Below are 23671 nucleotides of genomic sequence, written 5' to 3'. Positions count from 1 at the left end.
CTTGCGGTATGGCAAGTGATTTATATATGTAACATGTGTGTAAATTCAAATATTGTTGCCACGTGTATCAAAGTTTTATACGTCAAATGGCGTAATAAACCGCTCCTTCTGGCAAATTATTTCAAAGGAAACCACTCTCATAATCTTTTTATTGTAGTTAGATGATGCCCTTTTTAAAGTAACAGTCACTTCCTAGTCCTATCATGGAGTCCTTAAATTCAAGTTACAATCGAGCCTTCCCCCTTTTAATTTTAAGTTGCTCCGTTCATCCCCGTGTTCTATTATGCCGTTATATTTATATTTGATGATTTAAATAATGAACCGACACCCCTGAGATAAATGCTAGTCTGGGACTCGGGAGGTTGACGGGTGCAGTACCTTGACAGAGTAAGTAAAGGTAAAGGAAGTTATACACATCAATTAATGTTCTGATCACATGTTAAGGTTAACGACATCGAGTGCAGTGTTCGATTCTAGTCTTGATCACTTATCTAGTGTTTTGAGCACATCAATTAATGTTCTGACTACATGTTAAGGTTAACAACATCGAGTGCAATGTTCGATTCTAGTCTTGCTATGTTTTAATCTCATTTCATATTCTAATCACATGTTGAAGTTAACAACATCGAGTGCAGTGTTTGATTCTAGTCTTGTTATGTTTTACAATCTTGTTTTTTGCAATGCATGTTCGATAGAGGTGTACCTTGAAAGAGTAGGAAGAGTTCGATTCTAGTCCTGCTATGTTTGAACCTGATTTAATGTTCTAATCACATGTTGAAGTTAACATCAAGTGCAGTGTTCGATTCTAGTCTTGTTATGTTTTAGAATCTTGCTTTTGCAATACACGTTCGATAGAGATGTACCTTCACTGAGCAGGAAGAGCAGCTCAGTAAGTATGTTGAGAAGAGAATTTTTTGTTTTTCTAAACAGTGCTTGATTCTAGTCTCGCAATGCTGTGTTCTGCAACATCGAACACTAGTATGCAGTTCAAGTTGTAATAAGTTTTGAACAGTAGTATGTGTGTGTTCAAGTCTAAACATGTGTCACTGCGGGTATGCGAGCGGATAACAGCCGACGAAATTGCCCCGCATAGGGCAGCACGGTGCTCTGTTCATTAAAAGATGGCAGATGACAGCTAACGAAATTGCCTGCATGATAGCAGCATAGTGCTCTGTTGGTTAAAGATGGCAGATGACACCTGTCAAAAAGCACATGGCTTTGCTTCCAAACAAGAGCACGTGGAATTTACCGCCACAACAAAGAGGGCAGCACTGTACTCTGTTGCTTAAAGATGGCGGGTGATGGCTGTCAAAAAAGCACGTGAGTTTGTTTCCAAACAAGAGCGCGTAATATTTTTCACCACCACATTTCAAAGGTATCTAGCTAAAGAGGGTAGCACGGTGCTCAAAGATGGCGGACGATAGCTAACAGAACTTTTCAAATTGCCCGCTACTACGTGCTTAAGGTAGTAGCCATAAAGAGGGCAGCACGGTGTTCTGCGGATTAAAGATGACGAAATTACCCGCATGATAGCAGCATGGTGCTCTGTTGATTACTCAACAGATGGCGGATGACAGCTGTCAAAAAAAGCACATGGCTTTGTTTCCAAACAAGAGCACGTAGAATTTGCTGTCACCACATTTCAAACTAAAGATTGCAGCACTGTTCTCGCCACCGGGGCAGCACTGTTCTCTCTGGATTAAAAGCTTTGTTTCCAAACAAGAGCACGTAGAATTTGCCGCCACCACATAGAGTGTAGCACCGAGGTTTGTGATGCAAGATGGCGGATGACAGCTGTCAAAAAAGCACATGGCTTTGTTTCTAAAAACAAGAGCACGTGGAATTTGCCGTCACCCGGCAGCACGGTGATTAAAGATGGCGGATGACAGCTGCACATGGCTTTGTAGAGCACGTGGAATTTGCCGTCACCACATAGAGGGCGGCACTGTTCTCAAAGATGGCGGATGACAGCTGTCAGAAAAGCGCATAGGTTTGTAAAGCGCATAGAATTTACCGCCACCACATAGAGTGCAGCACTGTTCTCTCTGGATTAAAGATGGCGGATGACAGCTGACGAAATTGCCCGCAGCATAGTGCTCTGTTGGTTAAAGATGGCAGATGACAGCTGTCAAAAAAGCACGTGGCTTTGTTTCCCAACAAGAGCACATAGATTTTTTCAAATTGCCGCCACCACATAGAGTGCAGCACTGTGCTCTGTTGATTAAAGATGGTGGATGACGGCTGTCAAAAAGGCGGGTGATAGGTGATGAAATTGCCCGCAGCACGGTGCTCTGTTGATTAAAGATGGCGGATGACAGCTGTCAAAAAAGCACGTGGCTATGTTTACCAAACAAGAGCACGTGGAATTTACCGCCACCACATAGAGGGCAGCACTGTTCTCTCTAGATTAAAGATGGCGGATGACAGCTGTCAGAAAAGCATATAAGTTTGTAAAGCATGTGGAATTTACCGCCACCACATAGATGGCAGCACGGTGATTAAAGATGGCGGTTGACAGCTGTCAAAAAAGCATGTTGATTTGTAAAGCACGTGGAATTTGCCGCCACCACATAGATTGCAGCACTGTTCTCTCTGGATTAAAGATGGCGGATGACAGCTGTGACGTACCATATTTCAAAGGTAAGTAGCTAAAGAGGGCAGCACGGTGCTCTATGGATTAAAGATGGCGGATGACAGCTGTCAGAAAAATAGCACGTGAATTTGTTTCCAAACAAGAGCACGTAGAATTTGCCGCCACTACATAGAGTGCAGCACTGAGGTTTGCGATGCAAGATGGCGGATGACAACTGTCAAAGGTAAGTAGCTAAAGAGGGCAGCACGGTGATTAAAGATGGCGGATGACAGCTGCACGTGGCTTTGTTTCCAAACAAGAGAACGTGGAATTTGCCGTCACCACATAGAGTGCAGCACTGAGGTTTCGGATGCAAGATGGCGGATGACAGCTGTGACGTACCACATTTCAAAGGTAAGTAGCTAAAGAGGGCAGCACGATGCTCAAAGATGGTGGATGACAGCTGCACGTGGATTTGTTTATCTCGCGCTAGTGAGGTTAAGTTGGTAGCACTAAGGTTTAGACCCGTCAAGATGGCGGCACTGCCGATGACAGGTGATGAATTTACATCTACTACGATAAAGAGGGCAGCACGGTGCTCAAAGATGGCGGATGACAGCTGTCAAAAAGGCACGTGGCTGTCAAAAAACACGTGGCTTTGTTTACCTCATGCTAGTGAGGTTAAGTTGGTATCACTAAGGTTTAGGCCCGTCAAGATGGCAGTACTGAGGTTAGCGATGCGTTGTTGTCTGTCAAAAAGCACGTGGCTTTGTTTACAAATCTGTTGAAAAGCACGTGGCTGTCAAAAAGCACGTGGCTTTGTTTACCTCGCGCTAGTTAGGTTAAGTTGGCACTACTGAGGTTTAGGCCCGTCAAGATGGCAGTACTGAGGTTAGCGATGCGTTGTTGTCTGTCAAAAAGCACGTGGCTGTCAAAAAACACGTGGCTTTGTTTACCTCATGCTAGTTAGGTTAAGTTGGCACTAGTGAGGTTTAGGCCCGTCAAGATGGCAGCAGTGAGGTTAGCGTTGCGTTGTTGTCGATGACAGCTGTCAAAAAGCACGTGGCTTTGTTTACAAATTCAAATCTCGCGCCAAAATTCAAATTTCCCGCCAAAATTCAAATTTCCCGCGGGCGGCGGCGGCGGAGGAGGCGGCGGCGGAGGAGGAGGCGGCGGAGGAGGCGGCGGAGGAGGCGGCGGAGGAGGCGGCGGGAGGAGGAGGAGGCGCCCGAACTCTCCCATTATACTACTGATCCACATAAACCGATGTGTCAAATACTGAAGACAAAGACAATAGACATTATGTGTTCCGTTTTCCATGTTCATACGACGCTAATAAAAAAGGCCCAAGGAAAACTTTTTTAAACATGAATAAGCTACTCTTGTGTGTAAATAATTGAACGATGGAGCATAATTTATAAAAAAACAAACAGTCCATACTTCTCACCATTATTATTATTATTATTATTTTTTTTTTTTTGGAAAAATACCAATTTTATTCATAGAGAAACATTTAAAGACGGCACAGTTCTATAGTTTGTATTCAGTTGTTCTTTTGCAAGTCCTTGATTTTCTAATAGTTTTGAATTTAATGGGTTCAATTTTTGAAAACCCGTATGTGCTATTTAAATTTGTCAAGTTCTTTGGGTACGGCCTTGACTCAAGTGCAGTAACACATTTTAAGTCTAAGTTCGTCAGAAACTGCCTTCAAACTACGCCATATTATTATTCAATATTTGAACAATATTTTTAAATATAGAACTAGATACTTCTAGTGTCCGACTCCTTGGCTGAATGGTCAGCATTGAGGCCTTTGGTTCAGAGGGTCCCGGGTTCGATTTCCCTCCGGCGGTGTCGGGGAGTTTAATCGCGTCTGATTAATTCTTCTGGCTCGGGAACTGGGTGTTTATGTTTGTCCCAGTACTTTCCTCTTCGTATTCAGACAATGCACTCCACTATCAAACACTACAGAAACACACAATAGTAATTATAACAACCCTCCATATAAGGTTGGCGTAAGGAAGGGCATCCGGATGTAAAACAGGACACATCTCGCACCCGCGACCCCACAGGTGTTGGAAAAGCTGTAGAAAAAAGAAGAAGAACTAGATTTTTCTAGTAACATTCATTTTGTCCTCCTTGGACTGTATTTTACATGTTTGTCAGAACACTCTTGGAGACTGCACCTTGTAATAATACATGCCATATTTTAAAGTTAATTTAGTGTCCTACATTTTGGTACATTTTGAAGCCACCTGTCTTCTTTCTTTCTTAATCTGCTTACCCTCCTGGATTGGCTTTTCCCTCGGACTCAGCGAGGGATCCCACCTCTACCGCCTCAAGGGCAGTGTCCTGGAGCTTCAGACTCTGGGTCGGGGATCCAACTGGGGAGGATGACCATTAACTCGCCCAGACGGCCTCACCTGCTATGCTGAACAGGGGCCTTACGGGGGGGATGGGAAGATTGGAGGGATAGACAAGGAATAGGGAAGGAAGCGGCCGTGGCCTTAAGTTAGGTACCATCCTGGCATTTGCCTGGAGGAGAAGTGGGGAACCACGGGAAACCACTTCCAGGATGGCTGAGGCGGAATCGAACCCGCCTCAACTCAGTTGACCTCCCGAGGCTGAGTGGACCCTGTTCCAGCCCTCGTACCACTTTTCAAATTTCGCGGCAGAGCCGGGAATCGAACCCGGGCCTCCGGGGGTGGCAGCTAATCACACTAACCACTACACCACAGAGGCGGACGCCACCTGTCTTCCATTCTTAAAATAAATGCCATTTGGTCACTCTGAAAAAAAAAAGCATGGCTCTTTGCTCATATAATAAGCTGGAATCGTATGGTGAGGATGCTTTTGAAGCACAGTGTGTCTTGATTAAGAAGTCACTCTCCAACACAGGTCGAGTCAACTGGTTTTAACCCTGACAATATTGAGAGATATGTGCGCCCACGGCCGCACGGAAGAGTAACATTAATTACACCGCTGGCTTATTGTAGGGAATTCATTTCACAGCGCTCGCTAATTAAGCCAGGCTTATCCCCGCGACAGTCGTCACTGCCGGCACAGATAAGGAAATTAAATGTCGCTCTAAGACATTAGCTACAACTTAAAGGGCGGGGAGTATTACAGTATTACACTGTCCTTTCATTATCGAGCATTTGCGCCTGTTGTTGCTTCTTATTGAGTGCAATATTGAGCATAAACGTAGCACAGGTTAGAGCAAGGCGAAACTGTTACTGATGTCTCGGTTCCGGGTGTTGTTAAATAATGGCGACTACATACAATGTCTTTGGACACAGCTACCGATCGAGTTTGCCGTGTTTTGGATAATGTCCGACTCCTTGGGTGAGTGGTCAGTATTGAGGCCTTCGGATTAGATGGTCCCGGGTTCGATTCCTGGCCGGGTCGGGGCTTTTAGTCGCATCTGATTAATTCTTCTCGCTCGGGGACTGGGTGTTTAATTATGTTTTGACAGCACTTTCCTCTTCATATTCAGACACCACACTATATTACCAATTCACCACCAGAAAAACACGCAACATTGGCTACAGTGTTAACGCCAGGAAGGGCATCTGGTCGTAAAACAGGACAAAATCCCCATGTGCGGCCTTACAGGTGTGGGAAAAGCGGTAGAAGAAGAAGAGGGTCATCGGCTTCTCCAGGGTTCTGTGATGACAAGACTTTTCTGTACAGGTTGATTTTCTTTACGCCTGTCCGGCTCCATGGCTAAATGGTTAGCATGCTGGCATTTGGTCACAGGCGTCCCGGGTTTGATTCCCGGCAGGGGAGGAATTTTTAACCCTCATTGGTTAATTCCGCTGGCACAGGGGCTGGGTGTATGTGTCGTCTTCATCATCATTTCATCCTCATTACGATACGCAGGTCGCCTCTGGGAGTCATATCAAAGGACCTACACGTGGCAATCCGAATATGTCCTCGGACACTCCCGGCACCAAAAGCCATACGCATTTCATTTCTTCACGCCACTTGATGTGCATGTACCAGCGTAACTCTCCTTCATTTCCTCAGTGATAGCGGTGACACCAAAGGATCTTCTCATGAGCTCACTCCGCAATCGATCAGTCAGTAATTCTCACAGACACCGCAGCATTCGACTCTCTGAGAAGCTGTTGAGAGTTAAAATAAGGCAGGCCGGACCCTACCCCTATTTCCAGTCGACAAGCCAACGTGTAGGCGTACTGGAGAGCTTTTGCGTGATCTGAAAACCATCCTGTTATAAGTGAAGCTGCAAGATAAACTTCTTCAACTCGTTTTCGATTTCCCGCCGGATCGCGGATTTTAGCCTTCATTGGTTAATTCGCATGGCTCGGGAGCTGGGTGTGTGTGCTATCCTCAGCATTAGAATTCATCAATTGTAGTATCCCATCCTTACAGACGCGCAGGTCGCCTTTAGGCGTCAGTTTGAAAGATCTGCACTAGGCCTCTCCGGAGGCCACACGCGATTCTTCTTTTCTCCTTCTTCTTCTTCTTTTCATTATTATTAAATGACCCATTAAATATCATAACATAAAGTGAAAAATCAGTGTTAATACGGATATACACTTTTTGTTCTTTTTGTTGTTAAAGAATGCCCGTTTGGTGGCCATGGTCGTTAGGACGTCAATTCCTTTAAGGGCTGACACTGTGGTTAGCTGGTTCAAGTCGCGTTGGCGGACAAATATTTCACTATCAGAATGTTGGCCGGTAGGGTAGGATAGGTGGTGGTATACAATGTATAATCACTAGATTGCGTGCCAACATCTGGGATCCAATTTCACACATCTCCGCAGCGTTCATATGGAGGTATGGCATGTGACACTGTTCGCTCGTCGGATGGAGACGTTAAGCCTTGGTATTCGATAGGAGCAGGCTATGTGCCGACACCAGGTTTCATCCTCTACCTACCTCTTTCTCATCACCATCACCATCACCATCACCATCATGTCCGGCTCCATGGTTAAATGGTTAGCGTGCTGGTATTTGGTTCAAGGGGTCAGGGGTTCGATTCTCGGCTGGATCAGGGATTATAACCTTAATTGGTTAATTCCCATGTTTCGGGGACTGGGTGTGTGTGCCATCATCAATAGTAGAATTCATCATTATCATTACGTGAAGGCCTACAATGTAGGAAGATCATAAAATTGATCAACAGGAACATTACATTGACCATTGTTTGTTGTGATGGGCTTTCTTGTGTCTTCTGTTACTACTCATCTCCGATAGATGCGATTACTGCTGCGTACCGAGTATAACAGCCTGCTTGAATATTGGCGGGAAGTCAATCAATCAATCAATCAATCAATCAATCAATCAATCAATCAATCAATCAATCAATCAATCAATCAATCAATCAATCAATCAATCAATCAATCAATCAATCAATCAATCAATCAATCAATCAATCAATCAATCAATCAATCAATCAATCAATCAATCAATCAATCAATCAATCAATCAATCAATCAATCACTACTGATCTGCATTTAAGGCAGTAGCCCTGGTGGCAGATTCCCTATCTGTTGTTTCCCTAGCCTTTTCTTAAATGATTGCACAGAAATTGGAAATTTATTGAACATCTGCCTTGGTAAGTTATTCCAATCCCAAACTCCCCTTCCTATAAACGAATATTTGCCTCAATTTGTCCTCTTGAATTCCAACTTTACCTTCATATTGTGATCTTGCCTCCTTTTAAAGACACCACTCCCTAATATAATTTCATGCCATCTCTCCTCTGACAGCTCGGAACATACCACTTAGTCGAGCAGCTCGTCTCCTTTCTCCCAAGTCTTCACAGCCCAAACTTGGGAACATTTTTGTAACGCTACTCTTTTGTCGGAAATCACCCAGAACAAATTGAGCTGCTTTTCTTTGGATTTTTTCCAGTTCTTGAATCAAGTAATCCTGGTGAGGGAACCATACTCTAGTTGGGGTCTTACCAGAGACTTATATGCCCTCTCCTTTACATCCTTACTACAACCTCTAAATACCCTCATAACCATGTACAGAGATCTGTACCCTTTATTTACAATCATATTTATGTGAATACCCCAATGAAGATCTTTTTTTATATTAACATCTAGGTACTTACAATGATCCCCAAAGGGAACTTTCACCCCCTCAACGCAGTAATTAAAACTGAGAGGACTTTTCCTATTTGTGAAACTCACAACCTGACTTTTAACCCCGTTTATCATCATACCATTGCCTGCTGTCCATCTCACAACATTATGGAGGTCATTTTGCAGTTGCTCACCATCTTGTAACTTATTTATTACTCTATACAGAATAACATCATCTGCAAAAGCCTTATCTCTGATTCCACTTCTTTAAATCCCTCTCTTCTTTAGCATGCCATTCCTCGGGTTCATACATTTTCTGATACTACAAGTACGTAACACATTGGTTCATCATAGCTTTCCAGCTATTGAATCCCTACTCTGATTAGAATGAGCAGTGTGCACATTTAACGGAATAATGGCAGAGGAGTGTTCGCGGCTGTCTGTGGCCTGGTCATTCCAGCACTGGAACTTTGGACTGTTAGATCAGCAGCGTAGTACTGTTCGTTAAAATTGAGAAAATGTGCAGGTTTTCATTCGATCGAGTATTTTATGTGATAACATTGCTATTAATCGCTACATTCCTACTGACGTCTTTGTAATGACCTATGTTGACTTCAGTTGGGAAAGCCACAAAAGCAGTATTTTTGAGAATTCCGTAGCGAAGCACGGGTGCATCAGCTAGTGTTGTATACGTATTACACAACCATTTGTTATTCACATGCCAGAGCAAAATATATCTTCCACCGAAGTCCCAGTCTCATCTATGACTGTGACAATATGGAAGCTGCTGGGGTGTGGATGGTGTTGAGTAATGACATTCAGAGTACGACCATTGCCATTAAAGTTGTTGCTCGTAGGGTCAGTCGTGCTGCAATAGTACTTTCTGGCCGAGTGAGGAAAACGACCTCACTTCTCGTCTTGGCTAGTACGCGTCATTTTGGCGTCGTCGTCGGGTTTTGTAGTTTGTCTATAGCTGTATAACCTTTGATGGTGCTATTTGAGGATCCAACCAGCCTCTGGGCTGATGACACATATATTTCTTTTGTATAAATATTATTTTTATATTCTAGTCTATATAATTCAACTGTAGGGATATTCAATGTTGCAATGAGGTTAAGATTTATATTAATTTATATTAATATATTTAAATAGTGTTAAGTTATAATTCAGTTGTTTTAAATTTGTATTTAGTCGTTAAACTAGGAAGTAAGATACAGAAAGTGGTTGAGGAAATCAAATCCAGTAATACTGGAAGTAGTTTGAATTACAAGTCAGTACATAGGCAGGAAGTGGTAGCTATTCTGATTCTGTATTGATGGTTAGAGGGGTGAATGTGCCTCGTAGGGATCACTGTAAGTACCTAGGTGTTAGTCTAATATAAGGAATGACCTTCATTGGGGTAATCACATTAACGAGGTTGTATACAAAGCTTACAGACCTTTTCTCATCGTTATGAGGGTATTTAGGGATTGTAGTAAGGATGTAAAGGAGAGGACGTTTAACTCTGGTAGGACCCCAGTTAGAGTATGGTTCCAGTGTGGAACCCTCACCAAGCCTACTTGATACGAGAACTGGTGAGCGGCACGATTTGTTCTGGGTGATTTTCGCCAAAAGAGTAACTTAGTGCTGCGGAAATGCTACAAACTTCGGGCTGGGAAGTCCTGGGAATAATCGGACGATCTGTTAGACTAGGCGGAATGTTCCGAGCTATCATTGGTGTGGCATGGCGTTAGTACACGAATAAGCATGAGTGGAGGTTTTAAAGGTAGAAAAGATCATATATGTGTATGTTCAGTCTTCAGCCCTAAGGCTGGTTGGATCCTCAACAGCTCCGCCGTCAGCTGTCATAGATTGTCTAGGCATCATTGAAGAGGCGTGCTAGGGAAATGAGGAGTGAGGTAGTTTCCCGTTGCTTTCCTCACCGAGCCAGAAGTTCCTATTACATATCAGTCTGCCAAGCCCACTCTTCGACACCGTAAAGCTGCACTGAAAACACAACACTACACGACAGATGTCACGGTTGCAAACTTCAGAAACACACTTCTTGCAGTACAAATTCTGGTTTTGATTTCTACGTACATCCGGATCCAATTCTTGTATTTAGTCAGTACGGTATACCCTTTCAATGGTGTTTCTGTCAGGTGATAACAATAATTATAGGTGATTTGTGCTTGAGAACTTCTTGATGACGTCGAATCGTGCAAATTTTCGAAACGTCATCATCGAAGTGAACACTGACCGGCACTCAATAGGAATATGCCTCCATAATTTGTTAGTAGCTTCAAAGTACCTTTACCTCTCAACCAGAAAAGCGGAATCGAAATATTCTCGTCCCAAGCATTAAAGGCCCCATTTCTCTGCGGAAATGATTACTTCATTTCATATTGTACCGGGCGGTACACCTCCGCGCCGCTAATTTAAAATTTGCGCCAGTTGAAACTCTCCTACTGGAGGAAGCCTGAACTTTAACTACAGCGCTAATTCTAAAATTTCTCAGATGATGTCACTACTTGTAAATTTTGAAGTTTCTGAACTGTGTTGTTTTCGATATATTTTTGTTTTGTAGTAAGAAGTGTGGACATTCTCTTCCAGATGGCACTACCGAAGAATTACAATTATGCACCCTAGTGCGAAGTGAAGGAACTATGTTTTTGGAGAAATTTTGAATTCATAAGTTTGTTCTTTGTTAAATTTTTTTCAGTTATTGTTTATGTTGGCAAAATTAACCCCTTCTTCCCGCCAGGTTTGAATTTAACCAATCACGAATTTCTTTAATTAATTTATGACCAATCAGGTGTATCTTCTTCAACTTGGACATGTTGCTTAACCCTAGCCAATAAAATTTTTGTGGGAGGGTGTTCTCATTCTTGAAACGCCTCGAACTTTCCGCGAGAGTATATAAACTGCTGATTTTCGGATCTCCGCGCCACTTCAGTAACATCTTTCAGTGTGTAAAGTACGTAGCAGGGGGCGGGAAGCGCCTCTTTCTTCGGTCAGCAGTTCAACCACAAGGTAATGGCCGTTTAATAACTTATTTTCTTGCTAGCTCAGCAGTTTAACTCTCGGGGCAGGTCCGAAGCCTTTTCCATGTAACTTTCCTTTAAAATGTAAAGACACTCGGTATTAATTCTATCTGTTTAAACTATAAATTGGGATAGAGAGTGCTTAACCCTCTCGAGCTCCCACTCATATTGCTTTGAGGTGAACTTATTTTCTCAGCCGTTTCTTCCATTCTGGCGTAATGTAAATTGTCTTCTCATATAAGGCACCTCTTTAGTATGGGATTAGCCCTTGCATTTATAGTAATTTTATAGTGCCAAGTAGGTTTTATATAAAGAAGTATATTAGGAGTGCAGTTTTGCCTCCTCTCAAGTTGGTGTTGTCGAGGCCATGTAATGTTTCTGTTTCTTTGTGGAATAGGCCTCAGTAGGTTGGGTGTTTTTACCCCTGTGTCTATGTCCTTAGAGGACAGCTTGAAGGTTGAGTTTGGTGTGGCCTTTGATAGGCTTAAACTTTGAGAGCGGATTGCTCTTTTGAAATTGGTTTCTGAGTGCCTCTAGGAGGCTTTACTATGTAATTGGGAGTAAGTGCTCCTGAACATGATTGGGGTCTTCTGCCCCTTTGTCGAATCTTGTTTTGGGTAAAGTTGGGCTAATTGCTCAAGAATTGTGAGTCCGGGGCTCGAAGCCCAAATCCTGTAAATACTGTAATTGTACATTTATTGCCTTGCTACTTTGTACCTGCCATTCTTGTTATTTCTTGATTTTGAAAAGAAATATAACCTTGTTAAATTTTAAATTAACTTTAATTTCGTAGATTGAGCCCTGTTCATCCCAGCACCTTCTTTCACCTCTAACTACCACGGAAAACTCCGTAACACATATAATGCAAGATTTTCTGCTTTAAAATGCACTGTAGTAAATACGCTCACAAATGATCGGAATTTCATTGCAAATACTAATTATATATTAGTTATGGATACATATAATTTAATTCATTCCTTTAGCAATAATTCTACATTTGTGACGTGGATAGTAGAATAAATAACCATGGCAGAAGTAGGGAGAATATAAAATGCAGGTTAGCACAGCCAGACAAGACTTTTCTTAAGAAAAATAACATTGAAGATGGCACAAACATATATCCTGAGACTCCTAGTACTTCTTAGTTAGTTTTTGAGGGATGGGTAGGTGCTAAGAACAGCAGTGGACCAAGTGGGGTGATCAACTGTTGAAGGAAGGAATGAAGGACAATACAGTAAAAAAGGGGGAGATTCAACAATTTTGGAAATTTTAAAACAACACAAATGTTAACTTTTTCAAAAGCATTGTGTTGCCAGTTTCCCTTTTTTTTGTTGTTGACCAAGAGTACTCTTACTGAAGTAACAACATAGAAAAAGACATTTCACTCTGTTATTGCACAATTTCTTTTCCAGTCTGTGGGTTGAAGACCCTCCATCTACATGAAAACAAATAAAAGTCAACAAATTCTGAAATAATGAAAGAAATACCGGGCGAGTTGGCCGTGCGGTTAGCAGCGCGCAGCTGTGAGCTCACATCCGGGAGATAGTGGGTTCGAACTCCACTGTCGGCAGCCCTGAAGATGGTTTTCCGTGGTTTCCCATTTTCACGCCAGGCAAATACTGGGACTGTACCTTAATTAAGGCCACGGCCGCTTCCTTCCCATTCCTAGGCCCTTCCTATCCCATCGTCGCTATAAGACCCATCTGTGTCGGTGCGACGTAAAGCAAATAGCAATATATATAACATTTTATAGTCTAAATGTTATCACTAGTTTAAAAAATTGGAAATAGAGAAAAAATGACATGTTCATGGTACTTTTTAGTTTTGTCAGTTACGTACATGAAATATTTTCTAACGGCATTTGTTGGGCCGATGACCTAGATGTTAGGTTAATTTATACAAGCAAATAAGCATCAGCAGTTCTAAACCTCCAACATCTAGTTATAACTACTAAGTATAAAAATACTGAAGACCTCAATATAAGTAAAAGTACTGCATCGTTTATCTTCGTCGAAACTGTATTTATCGTCACTTCTTGCACAGACCAAAATTTCTTTGTCACTCAGTAGATCTGAAACACTTCTCCAAAGATGACATAACCTGCTTCCTTGCACTTTCAAAGATAATACTGTTGGCAACATTACGCTATGTTTAGTTGAAACTAAATGGCAGGACAGTCGCGTATTGTGAAAATTCGTATCGACGACAATAGCAATAATTCGTTCAGATAGAAAACCAGATAGCTGCGGGACGTTTATAAAATACCTTAATTTGCGGCAGGTTGGTCACCCTAAGACCTAGGAATACATATCAGAAGCAGATTAAAGTAGATGTAGGATGTATTAGTTAAGTAGAAATGAAAATGATAATACAGGATAAGGTGGCATGGACTGCTGTACCTAACCTGTCGGTTGCCTGATGACGCATTTAACAATACAGAGGTATTATACTCACCCATGAGATGTGCTGGTATAGGACCTGTGGCGCTCACTAGAGAGTCTCCGTAGTACTGCCTGAGACGGTGGCGCACCACAGCATGCAGCATCTTATACAGTGGTTCCACTTGCTGATATAACTTATCGGCGACTGACTCCAGGTTAGGCGTCTCGAGTTCTTCACGCCAGCACTGACCGATATCAGAATAACCTGAGGAGAGAGGCAATATTGATGTTAAGAAATGGAACTTTTCCTACTAGCTGGAATAAGTCTGCCCTACAGCCAATCCTGATTCGCTGAAGGAATGGCATGGTCTGTCTATACAGGAGTCACCAAACCGTCGATCGCGAGTTACCGGTAGCTTGCGGATAATGTTTTTGATAGCTCGTAGAACCTTTGGATGGCTACACTGCACTGCCTCTTGATCTTTTGGGTCGCTCGCTTCCATGTTGCTAGCGTTCTCAGTCTGAACTGGACTGTACTCTGGTGCAATCATGTTAGTTGGCTGTTAATTTATGCTTTAGTAAGGTGACGTTTTCAACAATGATGAATAAGAAACTTGAGTTCTACCGTTATCACAGTGAGTAGAGAGGTAAAAGGAGAATATGTCCGAGTGCGACTGTAGGGAAGAAAGAAAAAATTGAAAGACACAACAAGACTGTTCATTCGGTGGTTTAGAATTCCTTCCCTCTATAGAAAAGGAAGAGTTATTCAGTGCTAAAGTCAGTACCTTAGCCAACAAGCAATCTTTTAAAAAGAAATGAGCAAAATTAAAGCGGAAACCGAAGCTTCATTCAGCGTGTCCTAGATTTTTGCTAGTTGTTTTACGTCGCACCGACACAGATAGGTCTTACGGCGACGATGGGACAGGCAAGGGCTAGGAGTGGGAAGGAACCGGCCGTGGCCTTAATTAAGGTACAGCCCCAGCATTGGGAAACCACGGAAAACCATTTTCAGGGCTGCCGACAGTGGGGTTCGAACCTACTATCTTCCGAATACTGGATACTGGCCGCACTTAAGCGACTGCAGCTATCGAGCTCGGTATGTGTCCTAGATTAATGCCGAAAAAAGTGTACTAGGATGGTAAAATCATGAAAAAAGGCTTCATTTAGATGCTGGTAATGAATTAGTCCATAGTTTTTAAGATAATACTGATGCCATAAAGCCTATTCAGCACTATTTTTATTTTATAATTGGTAATGTATACAATTTATACATTCATTTCCATTGCCAAGTTTATTCTACAATTATTTCGTACGTTGTAAGGAAGTAAAATATATTTAATCAAATTTCGTTTTTATAAAATACTCCTAGTACCATATGTGGAAAAAACAACATTGAAATGTTAATAACTCTGTTGGTACAGTATGTGTTCAAAATGTGTACCATCACGTGGCACACATTGTTCATAACGTATATGAACGTTATTGAACGTGTTGATAAACGAAGATTACTGTAGTGACAAAAAAATTACGTAAAATTTTCCAGTAATTTGAGAATATTTGTAGGTGGGTAATCTGTCTTGAAGACTGATTCTTTCAATGTAGGCATCTGAAGCCGTGAGAACCGGGGAGCGGGAATGGAACAGGAATAGAGTTCCACAGGAAATTAGGCGGTTTCTGAAGTGTTGCTGCAGTAGGGTAAGTAGGGTGTGGGTTATAGCTCCTTCTTGCTGCATCCATTATCATTGGAGCGGTAAGTTTCTGGCGCGGCAAAAACAGTGCCAGTCCCACACGAATGGGATAATAATGAGGTTTCCGTAGACTACCTGGTCCACTGATTTTGGATACTGAGCAAGGGCCCAGTGTTCCATGACCAGACAGGGCACACCAAATCGTAACCCGCGCGCTATGTAGCGATTTCTGTATAAGAACATTCAGATCATTCAAATAATGTACGCGTCAAGGTAAATATGACTTTCACCTGAAAACCATTATGGATTCTGACAACAATCGGCTGAAACACTTCAATCGAGTTCACTCATCCCTTTCTGTTAGACGCTGAGCAACTTGAACGCTGTATGCAAGTCCACCCAGCTCTTTAAACATCCGCCGAACAGACTTATCACTCAAACCGAGTTTCAGCAATGTTTGTCGTAGACTATCCTTTGGGGACTGTAACACTTGTTGGAGAAGTCGTCCATGATTCTCGTTTGCGTTGACGGTTCTTGGGCGCCCTCTTGCCCTTTTCATTGACATAAGACTGATTCGGTACGAATGAACTTGTCAAGGACAGCTAGCAGTGTCCTGTCATATAGTGCCTCGCTCCTCGTACCGTACGTGAACCAAACTCGGCCCACTCCTTACGCCCGGAAAATATGTTCCAACCTTCTCCTCTGTTGTGAGAACCATGATTTCGGAAATCAACACAACACCGAATTCACAATATGTCACAAATATGCATAAATAGGTCCACTTCGTTACGAAGGAAGCGTAGACAGCAGATGAGCAATAATTTTAGTGTAGTTCATTTTGCCACATATCACAGTTTACCACCTGGTGGTAGTGGTGGTGGTGATTATTGTTTTAAGAGGAAGTACAACTAGGTAACCATCCTCTATTAACACTAATCAAGAGAAAAAATAATGGAAGGGATCTGACACTTTGAAAAACGAAGGTATCGGCCAAAGACAGACGAGGGACACGAAAGGCGTGAACATGAAAGACTCCCTTGGCCTCGAATGCTGTAATACCGTCGGGGTCGGAAAAGAACAAGAGTTGACCGAGGGAGGTCGGTTAGGATGTACGAAAGTGAGGAGCCTGGCACTGGTAAGTGGAAACAATGCCAGGAATCAGCTTAAGGCTCCATGGTCGCCAACCCACGCTTCGCCCCTGGGGTCCCTTTTCGTCGCCTCTTACGGCAGGCAGGGGATAGCGTGGGTGTTATTCTATCACCCCCACCAACTAGGTGAGATCACTACCTGAGAAGTAGCTCCTTGTCACGTGATGTGTAAGAACACCTTTTTTTAAAGTAAAATATGTCTATCCTTTTGTTCTAGTTTTGGATCCGTCAGCAAAACTCCGTGTGCCCCAAAATTGTGTACGCCATTCTTCTTTTAATACACTAACAGCTGTAAAAGCTAGGAAAAATAAAATAACTGACTTGAAAAGAGATTCTTCCCAAATAGCTTCCAAGGTCGGATGGTGTACTGTAAAATTAGTATAACACGGGATAGTACGTGCCGCGAGATGGCACAATATTTGGGTAAAAAACATTACTAGGTGCATGGAAATTTGTGAAATTGTTGAGAAGTTTGTGAACATTTCCGGAATGTGTCAGTACCTTAATTTAAAGAAGGTTCAAGGTTATCCCAAATCAGAACTAGTAGAATGAATGAGTCAGAGAGAATCGAATAAGCCCAAGGTGTATTTGTACGCGACTGGGAGTAAGAGAGCCTGAGTAGAACGTTAGAAGGCCGGGGCGGCCGAGTGCCACAATGCGTATGCTTCTGTCTAACCTATGGAGACGCATAAGCCCGAAAACACACAACAAGGTATAGATGAGTCGCTGGAGATTTGAAATTCAACATTTGCAAGAAGTGTGTCCGGTCAGAAAGATTTCTCTACACGCTATCTGAACTACACATATTCCCTCATTTTTAACATCCACTCAACACCCAAACGTCGTATGTTACGCCCGAAAGCCCTGCGGCTGTGGCGTTGAGACAGCCCTCACATATTTTTGTGTACAAGTAGAAGCTCTACAAGTCTACACATCGTAACTTACCGATTGACATGCAATATTTTTTATTTTATTTATTAACACAGGCTAGATCAAAATTTGGCATTTACCAATGTCTTAGTCTCATTTTTCTTTATACGAGATCGTTCTAGATGTTTTAGCGTCTAGCTACTTGGATGAATGGTCAGCGTCGCAACCTTCGGGGTGGAGGATTCCGGGTTCAATTCCCAATCCTATCGTGGATTTTAGCCCCACCTGTCTGGGGCACTGAATGTTTGTGTGTGGCTCCAAACGCACGTATTCATATACACTCAACACACTACACTACCAACCACCACGGAAACACGCAATAGTGAATATATTCCTCGAATAGGGTTGTCTTTAGGGAGAGCATTCAGCCGTAAAACAGGGCCAAGCCCGCTTGTGCGACACAGTTCGTTTCCGTGACCCCGCCAGGATGTGGGAAAAGGGGTAAAAGAAATAAATATAGTTTTTACGTGAAGCTGGGATGCCGGAATTCTGTCTCGGAAAAGGATTCTCTAATGTATCAGTAAATCTATTAACATGATTCTCATTTTACTTTCTTAAATGCGTGTTGACTGCGCCTGCGAATGCTTCCACGATTTTCGCTAAGTTCCAACCTTTTTCTTATGCCTGTTGTACACCATCAACTTTTTTTTTTTCGTTTCAATAGTTTACAAGAAAAGCTGTCAAATCTTGTCAAAAATTGTTCAATCAGTCAATCACTACTGATCTGCATTTAGGGCAGTCGGCCAGGTGGCATATTCCCTATCTGTTATTTTCCTAGCCTTTTCTTAAATGATTGCAAAGAAATTGGAAATATATTGAACATCTCCCTTGGTAAGTTATTCCAATCCCTAAATCTCCTTCCTATAAATGAATATTTGCCCCAACTTGTCCTCTTGAATTCCAAGTTTATCTTCATATTCTACCTTTCCTACTTTTAAAGACACCACTCAAACTTATTCGTGTACATATGTCATTCCACGCAATCTCTCTCCATTGACAGCTCGGAACATACCACTTAGTCGAGCAGCTCGTCTCCTTTCTCCCAAGTCTTCCCAGCCCAAACTCTGCAACATTTTTGTAACGCTACTGTTTTGTCGGAAATCACTCAGAACAAATCGAGCTGCTTTTCTTAGGAATTTTTCCAGTTTTTGAATAAGGTAATCGTGGTGAGTGTCCCATACACTGGAACCATACTCTAGTTGGGGTCTTACCAGAGACATTGCTGAACATTTGAACAGATTTGGCAAGATTTGATAGCATTTTGTTTTAACATGGAGGGAACGCAAAGAGCTGTTGTGTTTCTTGGCCTGGCAGTGGGATACATTCTTAAAGAGAAGTCACGGGAAAAGCTTTCACGAAGGATATAGAAGAGAGATGCACAACTATTATCAAAGTCACATTTGCAATTAAGAATTTAGAAAAATTATCACTTGATTCAGCTTTAAGTTTATTTCACATCAAGAGTGCCCCGATAGCTCCTTACGCAGTTACCGAAATTTGGGCCCGCCTCACTCTCGCAAACTTCAGGAGAATAGAGATAATCAAAGTAACCTACCTACGTCGAGCCTTTAGACCATCACGAACAGCTAGGCCAAGGCTTATATATCTCCTAGCTACAACAGATTTTTTCATCAGGGAGATAGCGATAAAGAACAACCTGGCTCAAACACCTGCATATGAAGCCCATATAAGAGAAAGGGTAGAAAAGGCTAATGAAATTGAAAACGAATTTTATCTCACACCAGCCATGGATATAGATGAATGGAAGGAACCAAATTTCTCACTGCGACACATTTCTACGTGAATGGCTGTACATGGCTTCCTCTACAGAATCTGCATCCAACGAGGGTTTCATCAAGCATAAGGCCAATGCATCTGTACAATATGTGGACAAGATATGACCAGTGCATAGCAAGGAAAAAAATCATTAAGATTTTACGCTGAGGACAACAACGTATGTAAAGCTCTGTAATGTACACATTGTGTTTAATAAATCTTAATAATTAAAATAAGTGAAACGCGCAATATACCATAATTTACATGGGGAAAACATTAATGAGGATATTTTCAACGTATTTCCTGCAATGCTTTTACTCCCGCAGAGGTTTTGTTATATTGTATTCACCCCCCCCCCCCCACCAATCCCATGGCGCAACAACCTCAAAGGGCCATGGCCTACCAAGCGACCGTTGCTCAGCCCGAAGGTCAGCACGACGGATGCTGTCGGCCGTTGTTCTAGACTGGGGCCGCCATCTCACCTTCAGATAGCTCCTCAATTGTAATCACGTAGGGTGAGTGGATCTCGAACCAGCCTCAAATGTAGGTAAAAATCCCTGACGTTGCCGGGAATCGAACCCGGGGCCTCCTGGTAAGAGGCAGGCACGCTACCCCTACACTGCAGGACCGGCTCTCATTACTTACCACCGATGATTAATTTGATAAGTATGAAAGAAAACAGTATGACTTTTCAAGGATATATTAAAAAGAGATTAGTGTCCAAATATAGACGGAGAAAAGAACTTGGCAAATTTCTCAAGGATTATTTAAAAGGGGAAAGTTTCGAAATTATGAAGATTGGAATAGGAATTGCGATTGCAAATTACCAAATAGATGCAACAATAGTTTTTATAAAAACACGCGTATTATATGGGTAGCAGGACAGAATATGCGTGTGCAGGGGTAAGGCTACCAAGAAATAGTGGTTGGTTCAATGAAGTATGCAGAAAGAAAAATACGGAAGTAACGAAAGCATTAAAATCATATCCGCCGTGCTGACCACACGATACTTCGTAATCTGTAGGCCTTCGGGCTGAGCAGCGGTCGCTTGGTAGGCCATGGCCCTTCGGGGCTGTTGTGCCATGGGGTTTGGTTTTAAATAAGTAATGAGATTCTCCCCAGCCTTCAACTATTACATTTTTGATGAATGGTAACGCCTCCCTTGAACCTAGTGCTAGATCTACAACCATTCCTCCCGCTTCTGTTCTACACGTCAAGTTTCCCCTTTCATCTGCTGGCCACAACCCACCCGAAAGTTCTGGTAATTTTTCGCCGTATCTATTATACCCTTCATCTTGAATTGTTCTTCTCTTTAACCACTCTTTCCTTTTCCTCTTTGCAATACAGTGGTTTTTAGTCTGCAATCCTCGCATTGGCATCCTCTGTCAGCACAATATGTACATCTTCATACATATGTCTTTACGTGTTTATTTCTGTTTCCAACTCAGGGAAGAAATCTTTATTTGCAAATAGAGAACCTTCAGGAGGGTTGTAGACAATACACAGTAAACTTACCTAATTGTCATAAACTTATTTATCCCTTCCGATTCATCTTCATTTTATATCCAAAGTGCTCCTGCTATTTGATTTTGTGACTTGAATTTTCTCCTATATTTCCTCCTATATTTCCTCCTTTATTAAGGTTATTATTCTACCATAATATCTTTAAGTACGAGATCTCTTATCTGTCATCTTGCTGTATGTTTTAAAACCTTCTACATGGACTTCACATCCTGCTGCAATCCAGATATCAACAAAGTCAACCGAGGGAGTTGGCTGTGCGGTTAGGTTACCTTTCTAAAGGTAAAATGATATACCGTATATTGTTAAGAAAATATAGAAATCTATAAGCAAACTAGTCACCAGAGAGTTTCGTCTTCATCAAGAGCTGAGATAGCACGCCATAGAATGCTAGTTGGAAATACATATTCCGGGCATTCTTCCGCCTGCCAAGTAAAAGTGGCATTCGGTGATTGCTATAGGTGTGAGACCTGTTGAAAACATTCTCTGTTGAACAGAATACTGCATTTGCTTACCTATAGCTCTGGTCTTGGAGCACCAGTTACTTGGGTAGCAGTAACTACCTGAGCACGAGAACACGACTCAGAATGCGCAATGTCCCCTCCTATTCAATGCTAACTGGTAACCGACACTCACTTCTACTTAAAAAGCCAGTCAGGTAATGGATCGCGAACTATCAGTGGAGTCAAAAGATAACCGAACTAACTTTGACTGGCTCCTCCTTGTTATGCAGACACTTATCTGCCTTGCATGAGTGGAGTAGAGCATCTCGAATTGTTCTTCGATTGCAAGGATTGATAAATTTCGAATTAATTTCTAAAGGTAGAGTTGTCGCTAAACAGACATACGTTGCCAAACTTTGGCTGCTACGTGATGCAGTGCGTCGCAAAAAGGCGTCATGGATTTTCTATCACAACGCCGCAACACACTGGTTGCTCCGTATCATACTTGCCCATCCTCAGTATTCTCCAGATCTTGTTCCAGTGGACAGCTAGCTGTTTTCGAAAGTTAAAATCCTGCTCAAGGGCCGGAGGTTCGAGTCAACAGAATAGGTTAAGATGAATGTGATGCGCGTTCAACGGGAAGTGTCCAATGATGTCTGCGGGACTGTTTTCAGAAGTGTGTCAAAGCCCAAAGGTTTACTTTAAAGGTTCTATTTTGTAAAATTGTTTATGTCTTCTGCAAAATAACTTTTTACGTGTATTCGGTTACTTTTTGATAACAAGAACTGATATCACCAACAGCTGATGTAGACAATCGGTAACCTCGGATGTTAATTCTACGAGATCGTTTGTAGGATTTCAAGGAGTGGTACATTTCGAATTCATTCCTAAAGGTCGAGCTGTTACTAAGGAGACATCCTTTGGCGGCTTCGTGTTACAGATGCACTGATTTACTGATGAAGATTTATTGAACAGGTTTCATATTATTGTCATTTCCAGTTGTAACCGAGCTTGCGAAGTGGGAAGTTGTATTGTACTGTGATAGCTGTGCGAGGAACATAGGGATTGCTGTTCAGCAGTATCGGGCGGCCATAAGTCGATGCCACGGACGTGTGCATACGACAAGTGTGAAGAGTAAGTGGCAACAGATCGGGCTGCTGATGGTGGCAGTACTACTGGTAAGAGGTAGTGAGTATATCCTGGTCACGGACCAGAGGGATCAGTTGGCTGGGAAGAGATGGGGAAGATCAAAGAAATAGTCAGATAAGTTTGTCAGGCTGAACAAACTAAAGACCTCACCCGTGAGTGTGTTAAAGAGAAACTTAAAATAATATAAGGAAAGGTTGTACAGAATACTGTTGAAATAGAAATACTAGAAGCCAAAGCATAGGATTTAGAAGAGAAGTTAGGACATGTAATGTGGCAAAGAAATATGGTCAGTCAGGAAGCTAGAGGAAAAAATATTTTATCCACGATGTGCCTGAGAATGAAACATTAAGCGACGCTGTGAATAAAGTGTTGGACATAATAACACACCTAATGGAGGCAAACTGCAGTGAAGCAGACATGGGGCGAGTGAAGGAATGGATGAATGTTTTTCTCACCGATGAGGGAAACTAATTGTAGAGATGTAAAATCGAAGAATATATAACAAATATTTTCCTAACTGCAATAGCACTCACAGAAAAAATCTTAATCGTATATTAGTTTTCTCAAATTTTTGAAGTTCATATTTCAGTTATCCTTAGAGACAGAAAATTGAATGAGGCTGTATTTTCATACTTACCAGGTGGCTCTCCAGTCCCGTGGTTTCTACTTACAAGAGTCCCGCGTACACTAATGATGAATAGGATGCGTAATCACTGATTTACACAGGAGCGCTACAACGTATTGTATTTTGTATGTGAAACAAATAGTAGTCATTTTACTACAAACGTTCTGTAACAGGGTGCATTTATAAACACTCCAAAAATGCCGAAACTAAAGATTAATAGCTCATTAATTAATACACGTAGAGACATTCCACTCTGCCAAAATGTCCCTTGTATGCGCCTTGACGGGTCCATAAGTTAATTGCAACAATGTTAGGCAAAATACGTATATAGAAGGCAGGCGGCGATTTGGAAACAT

The 23671-nt window shown here is 42.1% G+C and overlaps 1 protein-coding gene across 1 annotated transcript in view; it reads right to left on the bottom strand.

Annotated features, from left to right (window-relative positions):
- The window catches only part of LOC136874427 (angiotensin-converting enzyme), a 205137-nt gene that overhangs the window by 109412 nt on the left and 72054 nt on the right, over positions 1–23671 (bottom strand). The window contains exon 4 of the mRNA XM_068227591.1: positions 14109–14300. Coding sequence (XP_068083692.1) covers positions 14109–14300 — 192 coding nt within the window. The remainder of the gene's footprint in view (positions 1–14108; positions 14301–23671) is intronic.

Source organism: Anabrus simplex, chromosome 5 (genome assembly GCF_040414725.1).
Source record: "Anabrus simplex isolate iqAnaSimp1 chromosome 5, ASM4041472v1, whole genome shotgun sequence".
NCBI classification, from domain to species: Eukaryota; Metazoa; Arthropoda; class Insecta; order Orthoptera; family Tettigoniidae; genus Anabrus; species Anabrus simplex.
This window is presented reverse-complemented; position numbering and strand designations above follow the sequence as displayed.